Source organism: Ranitomeya imitator, chromosome 5, assembly GCF_032444005.1.
Source record: "Ranitomeya imitator isolate aRanImi1 chromosome 5, aRanImi1.pri, whole genome shotgun sequence".
In the NCBI taxonomy this organism is placed as follows: Eukaryota; Metazoa; Chordata; class Amphibia; order Anura; family Dendrobatidae; genus Ranitomeya; species Ranitomeya imitator.
This window is the reverse complement of record NC_091286.1, coordinates 713,945,793-713,959,254: the sequence shown is the minus strand read 5'-3', so window position 1 is coordinate 713,959,254 and position 13,462 is coordinate 713,945,793. Positions and strand designations below refer to the sequence as shown.

Genomic DNA, 13,462 nt, shown 5'->3' with positions numbered 1-13,462 from the left:
GGTGTTTTTCTGTCTATTTTTGGTATTGATGAATGGTTTGCATCTAGATGTGAACCCTTTGTATTTACTGTCATGGAGTCTTCTCTTTACTGTTGACTTAGAGACAGATACACCTACTTCACTGAGAGTGTTCTGGACTTCAGTTGATGTTGTGAACGGGTTCTTCTTCACCAAATTAAGTATGCGGCGATCATCCACCACTGTTGTCATCCGTGGACGCCCAGGCCTTTTTGAGTTCCCAAGCTCACCAGTCAATTCCTTTTTTCTCAGAATGTACCCAACTGTTGATTTTGCTACTCCAAGCATGTCTGCTATCTCTCTGATGGATTTTTTCTTTTTTTTCAGCCTCAGGATGTTCTGCTTCACCTCAATTGAGAGTTCCTTTGACCGCATGTTGTCTGCTCACAGCAACAGCTTCCAAATGCAAAACCACACACCTGGAATCCACCCCTGACCTTTTAACTACTTCATTGATTACAGGTTAACGAGGGAGACGCCTTCAGAGTTAATTGCAGCCCTTAGAGTCCATTGTCCAATTACTTTTGGTCCCTTGAAAAAGAGGACGCTATGCATTACAGAGCTATGATTCCTAAACCCTTTCTCCGATTTGGATGTGGAAACTATCATATTGCAGCTGGGAGTGTGCACTTTCAGCCCATATTACATATATAATTTTATTTCTGAACATGTTTTTGTAAACAGCTAAAATAACAAAACTTGTGTCACTGTCCAAATATTTCTGGCCCTAACTGTATGGATGATTTATTTGCCTATGTGGATTGGATGGGTTGTTACTAGTGATGAGCAAGTATACTTGTTGCTCGTGTTTTCCCGAGCATGCTCATGTGATCTCCGAGTATTTATGACTGCTCGGACATTTAGTTTTCATCGCCGCAGCTGAATGATTTACAGCTATTAGCCAGCTTGAATACATGTGAGGATTCCCTAGCAACCAGACAACCCCCACATGTACTCAGCCTGGCTAGTAGCTGTAAATCATTCAGCTGCGGCGATGAAAACTAAATCTCCGAACACTAACAAATCCTCGGAGATCACCCGAGCGTGCTCTGGAAAACCCGAGCAACGAGTATACTCGCTCATCACTAGTTGTTACCAACATCTGGTGAGAATTTCATGTCAATAGCACTTTAAGAAATAAATTTACTTAGAAAACTGGTGAAGTTTTCAATATTTAGTTCACAGCTGTAGATGTGGTGGAGGCGCAGCTTCATCTACCTGGTGACTCTCCGGACAGTCCTGGGAATACGGAGGAGCCAGACATCTCTTCGGGGAATTTCTTACACTGAGGACATCTGTAGGAAACAGCCGGACAAGAGAGTGTTACATGGGATGATGGGAGTAGCATCTAGGTGACCCTCAAACAAAAATGAACGTTCCCTCCTTACACCGCTGATCGGCCATGAAATCCGTCTCCTCTTCTTCATCTATAACCTCAACCTTAATATCAATCAGATCTTCACCCTAAATTACAAGAAAAATGTGAAATGAACCATGAATAAATGATTTATGGTTGTATGTGATGGAGACTATAGCGTCATCTACCTGATGATTCTCTGCAACATTCTCCTCTGGACAGTTCTGTGTATACAGAGGAGCCGCACATCTCTTCAGGGGATTTCTCCTCCTGGATCCATCTGTGGGAGACACACACCGTCTGATTACAGGACCTTTGTATATATTATTTTTATTATTATTTATTATTATAGCGCCATTTATTCCATGGCGCTTTACATGTGAGGAGGGGTATACATAATTAAAACAAGTACAATAATCTTAACAATACAAGTCACAACTGGTACAGGAGGAGAGAGGACCCTGCCCGTGAGGGCTCACAATCTACAAGGGATGGGTGAGGACACAGGAGGAGAGAGGACCCTGCCCGTGAGGGCTCACAATCTTCAAGGGATGGGTGAGGATTGTTATGATAACTGTTATGAAAGGCAATTCAGTACCACAATGGACATAGCGGTCAGAACACATACAGTGATCTGACAAACACCCAAAATAATAGAACGAGCTCTGAGACGTGGGAACTCTGCAGACCGCAATCCCTAATCCTATCAAACCACACTAAAGGTAGCCGTGGAGCGCTCCTGACCAGAACCTAGGCGCCTCGTCACAGCCTGAGAAACTAGCTAGCCCTGAAGATAGAAAAATAAGCCTACCTTGCCTCAGAGAAATTCCCCAAAGGAAAAGGCAGCCCCCCACATATAATGACTGTGAGTAAGATGAAAACACAAACATAGAGATGAAACAGATTTAGCAAAGTGAGGCATGACTAGCTGAATAGAACGAGGATAGGGAAGATAACTTTGCGGTCAGCACAAAAACCTATAAATAACCGCAGAGGGGACAAAAAGACCCTCCGCACCGACTAACGGTACGGAGGTGGTCCCTCTGCGTCTCAGAGCTTCCAGCAGGCGAGAAAAACCAATAAAGCAAGCTGGACTGAAATATAGCAACAAAATAACATAAGCAAAACTTAGCTATGCAGAGCAGCAGGCCACAGGAATGATCCAGGGAAAAACAAGTCCAACACTGGAACATTGACAGGAAGCATGGATCAAAGCATTAGGTGGAGTTAAGTAGAGAAGCACCTAACGAGCTCACAAGATCACCTGAGGGAGGAAACTCAGAAGCAGCAGTACCACTTTCCTCCACAAACGGAAGCTCCCAGAGAGAATCAGCCGAAGTACCACTTGTGACCACAGGAGGGAGCTCAGCCACAGAATTCACAACGGAGGATACAGGAGGAGAGAGGACCCTGCCCGCGAGGGCTCACAATCTACAAGGGATGGGTGAGGATACAAGAGGAAAGAGGACCCTGCCCGCGAGGGCTCACAGTCTACAAGGGATGGGTGAGGATACAGGAGGAGGGAGGACCCTGCCCACGAGGGCTCACAATATACAAGGGATGGGTGAGGATACAGGAGGAGAGAGGACCCTGCCCGCGAGGGCTCACAATCTACAAGGGATGGGTGAGGATACAGGAGAAGAGAGGACCCTGCCCACGAGGGCTCACAATCTACAAGGGATGGGTGAGGATACAGGAGGAGGGAGGACCCTGCCCGCGAGGGCTCACAATCTACAAGGGATGGGTGAGGATACAGGAGAAGAGAGGACCCTGCCCGCGAAGGCTCACAATCTACAAGGGATGGGTGAGGATACAGGAGGAGTGAGGACCCTGCCCGCGAAGGCTCACAATCTACAAGGGATGGGTGAGGATACAGGAGGAGAGAGGACCCTGCCCGCGAGGGCTCACAATCTACAAGGGATGGGTGAGGATACAGGAGGAGAGAGCACCCTGTCCGCGAGGGCTCACAATATACAAGGGATGGGTGAGGATACAGGAGGAGAGAGGACCCTGCCCACGAGGGCTCACAATATACAAGGGATGGGTGAGGATACAGGAGGAGAGAGGACCCTGCCCGCGAGGGCTCACAATCTACAAGGGATGGGTGAGGATACAGGAGAAGAGAGGACCCTGCCCACGAGGGCTCACAATCTACAAGGGATGGGTGAGGATACAGGAGAAGAGAGGACCCTGCCCGCGAAGGCTCACAATCTACAAGGGATGGGTGAGGATACAGGAGGAGTGAGGACCCTGCCCGCGAAGGCTCACAATCTACAAGGGATGGGTGAGGATACAGGAGGAGAGAGGACCCTGCCCGCGAGGGCTCACAATCTACAAGGGATGGGTGAGGATACAGGAGGAGAGAGGACCCTGCCCGCGGGGGCTCACAATCTACAAGGGATGGGTGAGGATACAGAAGGAGAGAGGACCCTGCCCGCGAGGGCTCACAATCTACAAGGGATGGGTGAGGATACAGGAGGAGAGAGGACCCTGCCCGCGAGGGCTCACAACCTACAAGGGATGGGTGAGGATACAGGAGGAGAGAGGACCCTGCCCGCGAGGGCTCACAATCTACAAGGGATGGGTGAGGATACAGGAGGAGAGAGGACCCTGCCCGCGAGGGCTCACAATCTACAAGGGATGGGTGAGGATACAGGAGGAGAGAGGACCCTGCCCGCGAGGGCTCACAATCTACAAGGGATGGGTGAGGATACAGGAGGAGAGAGGACCCTGCCCGCGAGGGCTCACAATCTACAAGGGATGGTGAGGATACAGGAGGAGTGAGGACCCTGCCCACGAGGGCTCACAATCTATAAGGGCTGGGTGAGAATACAGGAGGAGTGAGGACCCTGCCCACGAGGGCTCACAATCTATAAGGGCTGGGTGAGAATACAGTAGGTGAGGATAGAGCTGGTCATGCAGTGATTTGGTCGATCGGTGGTTACTGCAGGTTGTAGGCTTGTCGGAAGAGGTAGGTCTTCAGGTTCTTTTTGAAGGTTTCGATGGTAGGTGAGAGTCTGATATGTTGTGGTTGAGAGTTCCAGAGTAGGGGTGATACGCGGGAGAAATCTTGTATGCGATTGTGGGAAGAGGAGATAAGAAGGTAGTGGAGAAGGAGATCTTGTGAGGATCGGAGGTTGCGTGCAGGAAATATATACCAGGCACAGTGACTACACAACCTATGTCATATTTAGTCAGGGCCCAATTGTGTAAGTTCTCCCACTTAAAAAGATGAGGCCTTTAATTGACATCATAGGTAGACCACAACTATGAGAGTCAAAATGAGAAAACAAATACAGAAAATCACCTTGTCTGATTAGGCAAGATTTATTTTGCAAATGATGGTGGAAAAGAAGTACAGTATTTGGTCACCTAAAAACATGCAAGATGTCTGGCTCTCACAGACCTGTAACTTCTTCTTTAAGAGGCTCCTCTGTCCTTCACTCATTACCTGTAGTAATGGCACCTGTTTCAACTTGTTATCAGTATAAAAGACTCCTGTCCACAACCTCAGACAGTCACACTCCAAACTCCACTATGGTGAAGACCAAAGAGCTGTCGAAGGACACCAGAAACAAAATTGTAGGACTGCACCAGGCTGGGAAGAATCTGCAATAGGCAAGCAGCTTGGTGTGATGAAATAAACTGTGGGAGCAATAATAAGAAAATGGAAGACATACAAGACTCCCTCTATCTGGGGCTCCACGCAAGATCTCACCCATGGGGTCAAAATGATCACAAGAACAGTGAACAAAAATGCAAGAACCACACAGGGGACCTAGTGAATGACCTGCATAGAGCTGGGACCACCGTAACAAAGGCTACCATCAGTAACACACTTCGCCTCCAGGGACTCAGATCCTGCAGTGCCAGACGTGTACCCTGCCTAAGCCAATACATGTCCGGACCCATCTAAAGTGTGCTAGAAAGCATTTGGATTATCCAGAAGAGTATTGGGACAATGTCATATGGCCTGATGAAACCAAAGTAGAACTGTTTGGTAGAAACAAAACTCGTCGTGTTTGGAGGAGAAAGAATGCTGAGTTGCATCCAAAGAACACCATACCTACTGTGAAGCATGGGGGTGGCAACATCATGCTTTGGGGCTGTTTCTCTGCAAAGGGACCACTGATCCGTGTACATGAAAGAATGAATGGGCCATGTATCGTGAGATTTTGAGCACAAACCTCCTTCCATTAGCAAGGGCATTGAAGATGAAACATGAATGGGTCTTTCAGCATGATAATGATCCCAAGCATACCGCCAGGGCAACAAAAGAGTGGCTTCATAAAAAGAATATGAAGGTCCTGGAGTGGTCTGGTCAGTGTCCAGATCTCAACCCCACTGAAAACCTTTGGAGGGAGTTGAACGTCTGGGTTGCCCGGCAACAGCCCCAAAATATCACTGCTCTAGAGGAGATCTGCATGGAGGAATGGGCCAATATACCACCAACAGGGTGTGGCAACCTTGTGAAGACTTACAAAAAACGTTTGACCTCTGTCATTGCCAACAAAGGATTTATAACAAAGTATTGAGATGAACTTTTGCTAATGACCAAATACTTATTTTCCACCATAATTTGCAAAATAAATCTTGCCAGATCAGACGCGGTGATTTTCTGGATTTGTTTTCTCATTGTGACTCTCATAGTTGTGGTCTACCTATGATGTCAGTTACAGGCCTCTCATCTTTATAAGTGGGAGAATTTGCACAATTGGTCACTGACTAAATACTTTTTTCCCCTCTGTACCTCACCTGTGGGTGTGGTTACAGCCTACATAATGGAGGCCGTTGTTTGGCACATGTTCTGTGTCTTGGGAGGTAGAAGGCCTCCTGTGTGAGGCTCCAGACCGAGCCTGCGTGCTGGACTTTGCCCACAGGTCTGAGGGAGCAGAGAGCCTCAGGTGAGGACATTGTGTGTTGCTTTTGTCTGCTCTGAAGGCTTTTTACTTTTTGTTGCTGCTGCTGGGTTATGAAGCAAATAAACCCGCACGGACTTCCTTAAAGAAACATGGCTCCTGTGTTCCTCCTGCAGAACCTGAGTAGGATCCCTACACCATGTGTTCCTCCACCATGCTCACCCTTACCTCTGACAACAACCATTATCATCACCCACTCTCTTCTGGTGACTCACACATAACAAATATACCTTGAGTATACAGCTTTGTATACTCTGTCTGATGTCAGTTATTAGACATTTCTCCCTACCTTATAGGTGACATTATCATTACAAACCTCTACAGCCTATCCTCTCACAAAAAGCAGTCGGTAGGTTTCCTCGCCCTGTCCTTGTTTTACCTATATTATTCCTTTTGCGCTCCCCCCCACAATGGGACATTTTTACAGTGGGACTGTGCGTGTGCCTGTCATTATACAGTGGGGCTGTGTGCGTGTCATTATAGAGTGGGGCTGTGTGTGTGTCATTATAGAGTGGGGCTGTGTGTGTGCGTGTGTGTGTCATTATACAGTGGGGCTGTGTGCGTGTCATTATAGAGTTGGGCTGTGTGTGTGCCTGTCATTATACAGTGGGGCTGTGCGTGTGTGTCATTATACAGTGGGGCTGTGCATGTGTGTGTCATACAGTGGGGCTGTGCATGTGTGTGTCATTATACAGTGGGGCTGTGCGTGTGTGTCATTATACAGTGGGGTTGTGTGCGTGTCATTATACAGTGGGGCTCTGTGCGTGTCATTATAGAGTTGGGCTGTGCGTGTGCCTGTCATTATACAGTGGGGCTGTGTGCGTGTCATTATAGAGTTGGGCTGTGTGTGTGCGTGTGTGTGTGTCATTATACAGTGGGGCTGTGCGTGTGCCTGTCATTATACAGTGGGGCTGTGTGCGTGTCATCATAGAGTGGGGCTGTGTGTGTGTGTGCGTGTGTGTGTCATACAGTGGGGCTGTGCGTGTGTGTCATTATACAGTGGGGCTGTGCGTGTGTGTCATTATACAGTGGGGCTGTGCGTGTGTGCCATTATACAGTGGGGCTGTGCGTGTGTGTCATTATACAGTGGGGCTGTGCGTGTGTGTGTGTCATTATACAGTGGGGCTGTGCGTGTGTGTCATTATACAGTGGGGCTGTGCATGTGTGTCTCATTATACAGTGGGGCTGTGCGTGTCTGTCATTATACAGTGGGGCTGTGCGTGTGTGTGTGTCATTATACAGTGGGGCTGTGCATGTGTGTCATTATACAGTGGGGCTGTGCATGTGTGTCTCATTATACAGTGGGGCTGTGCGTGTGTGTCATTATACAGTGGGGCTGTGCATGTGTGTGTCATACAGTGGGTGTTCTGCCTTCCTCCACGTAGGATGCTGTGTGGATTCCAACATACGGCTAAACCTTCATCCACATCCCAGTAAACAGACTGTGTTGATGCTTAAGTCTTATTTATTAGGGTGATGATAACCAAAACTATAACGTTGAACAACAATGGTGGACAGTATTCATAGTAGATGATCGAATAGTGAATGATGTTGATGTACAAGGTGGATGTTCAGTGAATAATCATAGTGAATGACTGATCATAGTGGATGACTGGTGAAAAACTGTAAAGAATAACAGCATTTCAGTATATGCACATACAGGGTGCAATCACATAAATAACTGGGACATTACAGCAAGAATTATACAGAGTGCATTACACAGTAATTCTAACAGCACTGCCCTATTCTATACAAGAATGCATCTATCTACATGCAGAGTACACCTGAACCTAACTGCAAGCTGCAAAGCACATCTGCCTAACTATATCTGACTATAGGAGCTGCATAAGGCTTAAATACTAACACAAACATAAGATGCATTAAACCTTTATAAACGTACCGAGATCCGTTAGGACAGGGGTAAGAAAGTAAGCGAGACAGGAGCACGTGTGCCTCTCTGCAGATCTGAGGAAAAATGGCTACTGAAGCTTGTCTTCACAAGAAGAATGTGGGCGGAACTAACCCATAAGACATTGCTCTTAGGAGGGAAAGGTTGGTAAACAACATGAAAAGTAGGCAACTGATGACCTCCAGTGGCCACAACTTGAATAACATGATAATTAACTCTCTGCACATTAAGATGGGCAGAACACTCCCCGCTTGGCGTCAACAGATGCCACAATTAGGTTCTTTTGGGGAAAATAATAATACAAGCTCAGTAACGGGTCTGAGGAACAGTTTGTTTTCTCCAAGCTTGCACACTCTGACCTCTACTTTCCGCACTTTCCCATCTTTACTGGGCAGGGTCTTAATGACTAGGCCGAGTGGCCACTCGTTCCGATGTGACTGACTGTCTTTGACGAGTTCAACATCGCCAGATTGAATGTTTGGGCGATCTTTCTGCCACTTTGTCCTGCTTTGCAGAGTGGAAAGATACTGTTTCCTCCATCTATTCCAGAAGACGTTGGACACGCTTTGTACCTGCCTCCATTGTCGTCTGTAGAGGTCTTTGTCATTGAATTCTCTGAGTGGAGCTTTCGGGACACAGGTTTTCTGTGTGAGTAACATTGCAGGAGTAAGGATGGATGGATCTCCGGAATCACTAGAAAGTGCTGTCAGTGGCCTGGCATTCATGATGGCTGAGACCTCTGCCAAGAACGTGGATAAACTCTCTTGTGTAAGTCTGGTGTTAGCTTGCAAGAAGATAGAGTCTAATATTCTGCGTGCTATCCCTATCATCCTTTCCCACGCACCTCCCATGTGCGAAGAGTGTGGTGGATTGAAGGTCCAGGTACATCCTTGCTCACCTAGATACCTTTCCACATTATCGATGTCCAGATTGGAAGGGATTTGGAGTTCTCTTGCTGCTCCGACGAAATTCGTACCTCGGTCAGAACGAATATGCTTCACAGGTCCTCTGATTGCGATGAAGCGTCGAAGTGCGTTTATAAGACTTGATGTGTCCATCGATTCGATTACTTCGATATGAACGGCTCTGACGGACAGACACGTGAATAGAACCGCCCAACACTTTGCTTCCGTAAGTATTTTTCTAGTCCGTCGTGTAGCCACAGACCAAGGACCGAATACATCTAGTCCAACGTTGGTGAAGGGAGGTTCAGAACTGAGTCTGTCGGGTGGAAGATTGGCCATCTTCGGATTTTGGAATGTGTCCCGGAGTTTGCGACACGTAACACAGTCAAAGATGAGTTTGCTCACTCTTCTCTTAGCTCCAACTATCCATAGTCCAGCTGCCCTTAGGTTTCCTTCAGTGAACAAACGGCCTTGGTGTCTCACCAAGACATGATGGTGTTGAATCAGCAGGGTCGTTACGTGATGACGTCCAGGAATTATCACCGGGTGCTTCTCTGAAACTTCTACCTCAGCTTCTTGAAGACGACCACCGACTCTCAGCAGCCCTTCTTGATCGACAATCGGATCGAGCTTCCTCAGCCCACTGACCTCAGGAATGGGTTGTCCCTTGTTAAGGTTGTCTATTTCTCTGCCATAGGTTTCTCTTTGTATGGCACGAAGTATTATAACCTTGGCTCTTTCCAGGTCGGGAGCAGTAAACGCAAGCCTGCAGTGATGCCAACCTTTACAACGTCTCTGGCTATCAGGTAGTGCTGACTTGTATGACTGGGTTACATGAAATAGACAAGCTAAAGCTCGAACAAGTGACTTCCATGTGGAGAACCTGCTGAACCGGTGAGATTCGAGGTGGCAGCTTGAAATCTCTGTATGTAGAGCAGACACTTGAGGTCGGATCTCTTTGTCTGTGTCTGGACCCACTAGTTCGAAAGTTTCAGGCCTGCTGATCTGGGACATCGAACGGTACAAAGAGGTAGGACCTGTGAACCATGAAGTGTCCTTCAGATGACTGGGTGCAACGGATCTAGTCGCGTGGTCCGCAGGATTGTGATGAGTAGGTACGTAGTGCCACTGATTAGGGTCGGTGGATCTTCTTATCCGAAGTACCCGGTTGCTGACGTAGACGTAGAAGCGTCGTGTCTCGTTACAGATGTACCCCAGTACCACCTTGCTATCGGTGTAGAACTCTGCATCCCCGATCTTCAGGCCCATTGCATCCGAGACCAGCTCGGCCAACTCAACTGCGAGGACAGCAGCACAGAGTTCCAGTCTGGGTATCGTGTGTTCACGAAGTGGCGCCAATTTCGTCCGGCTCATAACGAACCCGATATGGCATTGTCCGCTTACGTCTGTGGATTTGAGGTACGCTACTGCTGCAATCGCTTTGACTGATGCATCACAGAAAATACAAAGTGTTTGCGTTTTGACCTCTGTGGATGGCACAGGAGCATACGGTCGTTTCACACGAAGGTTGGTCAGGGCTTCAAGAGACTTCCTCCACTCTGCCCACAGGTCAGCCTTTCCCGCTGGAAGTGGATCATCCCAATCAGTAGTGTCTTGGGTGAAGTCCCTGAGCATCAGCTTTCCTTGGATGGTTACTGGAGCTACGAACCCCAAGGGGTCGTATAAACTATTCACGAAGGAAAGAACTCCTCTGCGCGTGAAGGGTTTCTCATCCTTGCTGATCTGAAAGGTGAAGGTATCTGTCTTCAGGTCCCACAGCAATCCAAGGCTCCGCTGCATAGGAAGGGGGTCGATGCTGAGGTCTAAATCCTTTAGATCGCTGGAATAGTCTTCAGAGGGAAAGGCTTCCATCAACTCTCGGCTGTTGGAAGAAATCTTGTGTAACCTTAGGTTAGACTGAGCGAGCATGTCACGAGTCCTCTTTAGTAGACTGATTGCGGCCTCACTTGTCGGTGTGGACTTCAAACAGTCATCCACGTAAAAATCCTTTTCCACAAAGGACCTGATGTCCGAGCCATACTCTTCTTCACCCTTTTTGGCAGAATGTCGGAGGCCGTAGATTGCGACCGCTGGGGAAGGACTGTTCCCAAAGATGTGTACCCGCATCCGGTACTCTGCGATGTCTTCGTCTGGGTTGTTGTCACGGTACCAGAAGAACCTCAGGTAGTTTCTGTGTTCCTCTTTGACGAGAAAACAGTGGAACATCTGTTGTATGTCGGCCATAAATGCCACTGAATCTCTACGGAAACAGAGTAATACTTCCAGAAGTCTGTTGTTGAGGTCTGGGCCCGACAGTAAGACATCATTCAATGACACGTCTTCGCATTTGGCACTTGAGTCGAATACCACTCTAATTTGACCTGGCTTCTTAGGATGGTACACTCCGAAGATGGGCAGGTACCAACACTCCTCTCCGTGTCGAAGTGCAGGTGCAATCTCTGCGTGGTTGTTCTGGAATATCTTTCCCATGAAGGTAAAGAAATGTTCCTTCGTCTCAGGTGACTTCTGAAGCTTGTGTCTTAGGGAGATGAATCTGCTGTAGACCAATTCCTTGTTGTTGGGTAGGCGTCTCCTCTGAGGTCGAAATGGTAGAGGTGCGACCCAACTATTCGCCGTATCCTTGACTATTTGTTCGTCCATGATGTCCAGGAATATCTTGTCCTCTATAGACATCGCTACCTTGTTGTCTTCCTTCGTCCTGTGGAAGACTGTACATCCTATGTGGTCTTGTTCACCTTCACAGGCGTGGTCTTCGTTGATAGGAACTGAGAAAGGGCAAGGTAGGGGAGTGCTGCTCGGTAGTTCCTTTACCAACAGACTATTGTGACACGGCTGGAAGAGAGATGGACGTCCATTTTCTAGTGTGCTGGTAAGCATACTGTTGACTGAGACCGGCTTGTGTGCTCCTCCTAGACAGACATCTCCTACAATGACCCATCCAAGGTCTTGCCTCTGCGCGTATGGAGCATTCAGTGAGCCGTTGATATATTCTCTAGTCTTGTGGACTCGTAGAATATCTCTTCCCAGAAGTAAAGCTATTGGCGCTTCTGGTTCCAACTTAGGTATCAGGTGGGCTATACGCTTCAGGTGGGGGTGATACGTTGCCACCTCTGGTGACGGTATCTCAGACCTGTTGTCAGGAATCTGGTTGCACTCCAGGATGGTCGGTAGTGACAGACAGGTCTGGCCATCCATGGACTCCACTTTGTATCCGGTTGCTTTCCTCCCCGCCGTCTCGACGGTACCTGAACATGTCCTAAGGGAGTAGGGAGAACCGGGGCCTACAATGCTGAAGTTGTCAAAGAAGATGGACCTGGCTAAAGACCTATTACTTTGGTCATCTAGGATTGCATATATCTTGAGCGCTTTGTCTCTGTGGCCTGTTGGATAGACTCGGACAAGGCAGATTTTTGAGCAGGATCTTCCTCCCTTGAGTCCCTTACAGATCTCCGTACATTGAGAGGTGACCGCAGGGGTGTCTTCATCGGTGTTCTTCTGTTTCTCATCGTGCTCCTCTGCTTGTGACAACACTCCTGGAGGTGGTCCAGGATGCAAGGCTGTATTGTGATCCGTGCTGCTGCATTCTGCACATTTCACGCTAGCTTCACAGTTCCTGGCGAAGTGAGAGGTCGTAGCACAGCATTTGAAGCAGATGTTGTTTTCCTTGAGGAAACCTTTGCGATCCTCTAAAGTCTTCTCCCTGAAGGCTCTGCACTTTAGTAGAGGATGTGGTTTCCTGTGTAGAGGACACTGCTTACTGACATCCTGAGGTTTGCTCTCTTCCGTAGGGGGCTTAGTTGTCTTGTGTGGAGGACCTGTGGAATCAATATCAGTTTTATGGACTGCCACGGGTGTCTTACTGGGTTTGACACCAGGGGTAGTGGAACATGACAGAGTGAAATCAAAACTAGGGTCATTTCTGATCTTGGCTTGCTGGGTGACAAACTCAACAAATACAGCAAAAGGAGGGAATGGTACGTTATGAATTTGTTTATACCGTGAACCATGTATAATCCACCTTTCTTGAAGATTGTAAGGAAGTTTTTGTACTATTGGATTGACACCCCTAGCAGTGTCTAAGAATGCCAATCCAGCCAAGTGACCCTCCTTCTGGGCGACCTGTAACTCTATCAATAAATCATTCAATTCTCTAAGTCTTTGATAACCCTTGGGCCCTATCTTAGGGAAATCATCAATTCTTTTGAATAAAGCATTCTCTATTACTTCTACGGACCCATAGCATTCGTCAAGTCTTTCCCACACTTTACGTAAACCTATGTGTGGGTATTCTATGTTAATGTCTCTTAGTCTTTTAGCATGCTCGACCGATTCA

General features: G+C 47.7%; 1 protein-coding gene across 1 annotated transcript in view; it reads right to left on the bottom strand.

Moving 5' to 3' along the window:
- The window catches only part of LOC138638934 (zinc finger protein ZFP2-like), a 125,325-nt gene that overhangs the window by 24,979 nt on the left and 86,884 nt on the right, over positions 1-13,462 (bottom strand). The window contains exons 4-6 of the mRNA XM_069728689.1: positions 1,564-1,655; positions 1,407-1,482; positions 1,237-1,313 (exon numbers count right to left, since the gene is read on the bottom strand). Of these exons, the coding sequence (XP_069584790.1) occupies positions 1,237-1,313; positions 1,407-1,482; positions 1,564-1,655 (245 nt within the window). The remainder of the gene's footprint in view (positions 1-1,236; positions 1,314-1,406; positions 1,483-1,563; positions 1,656-13,462) is intronic.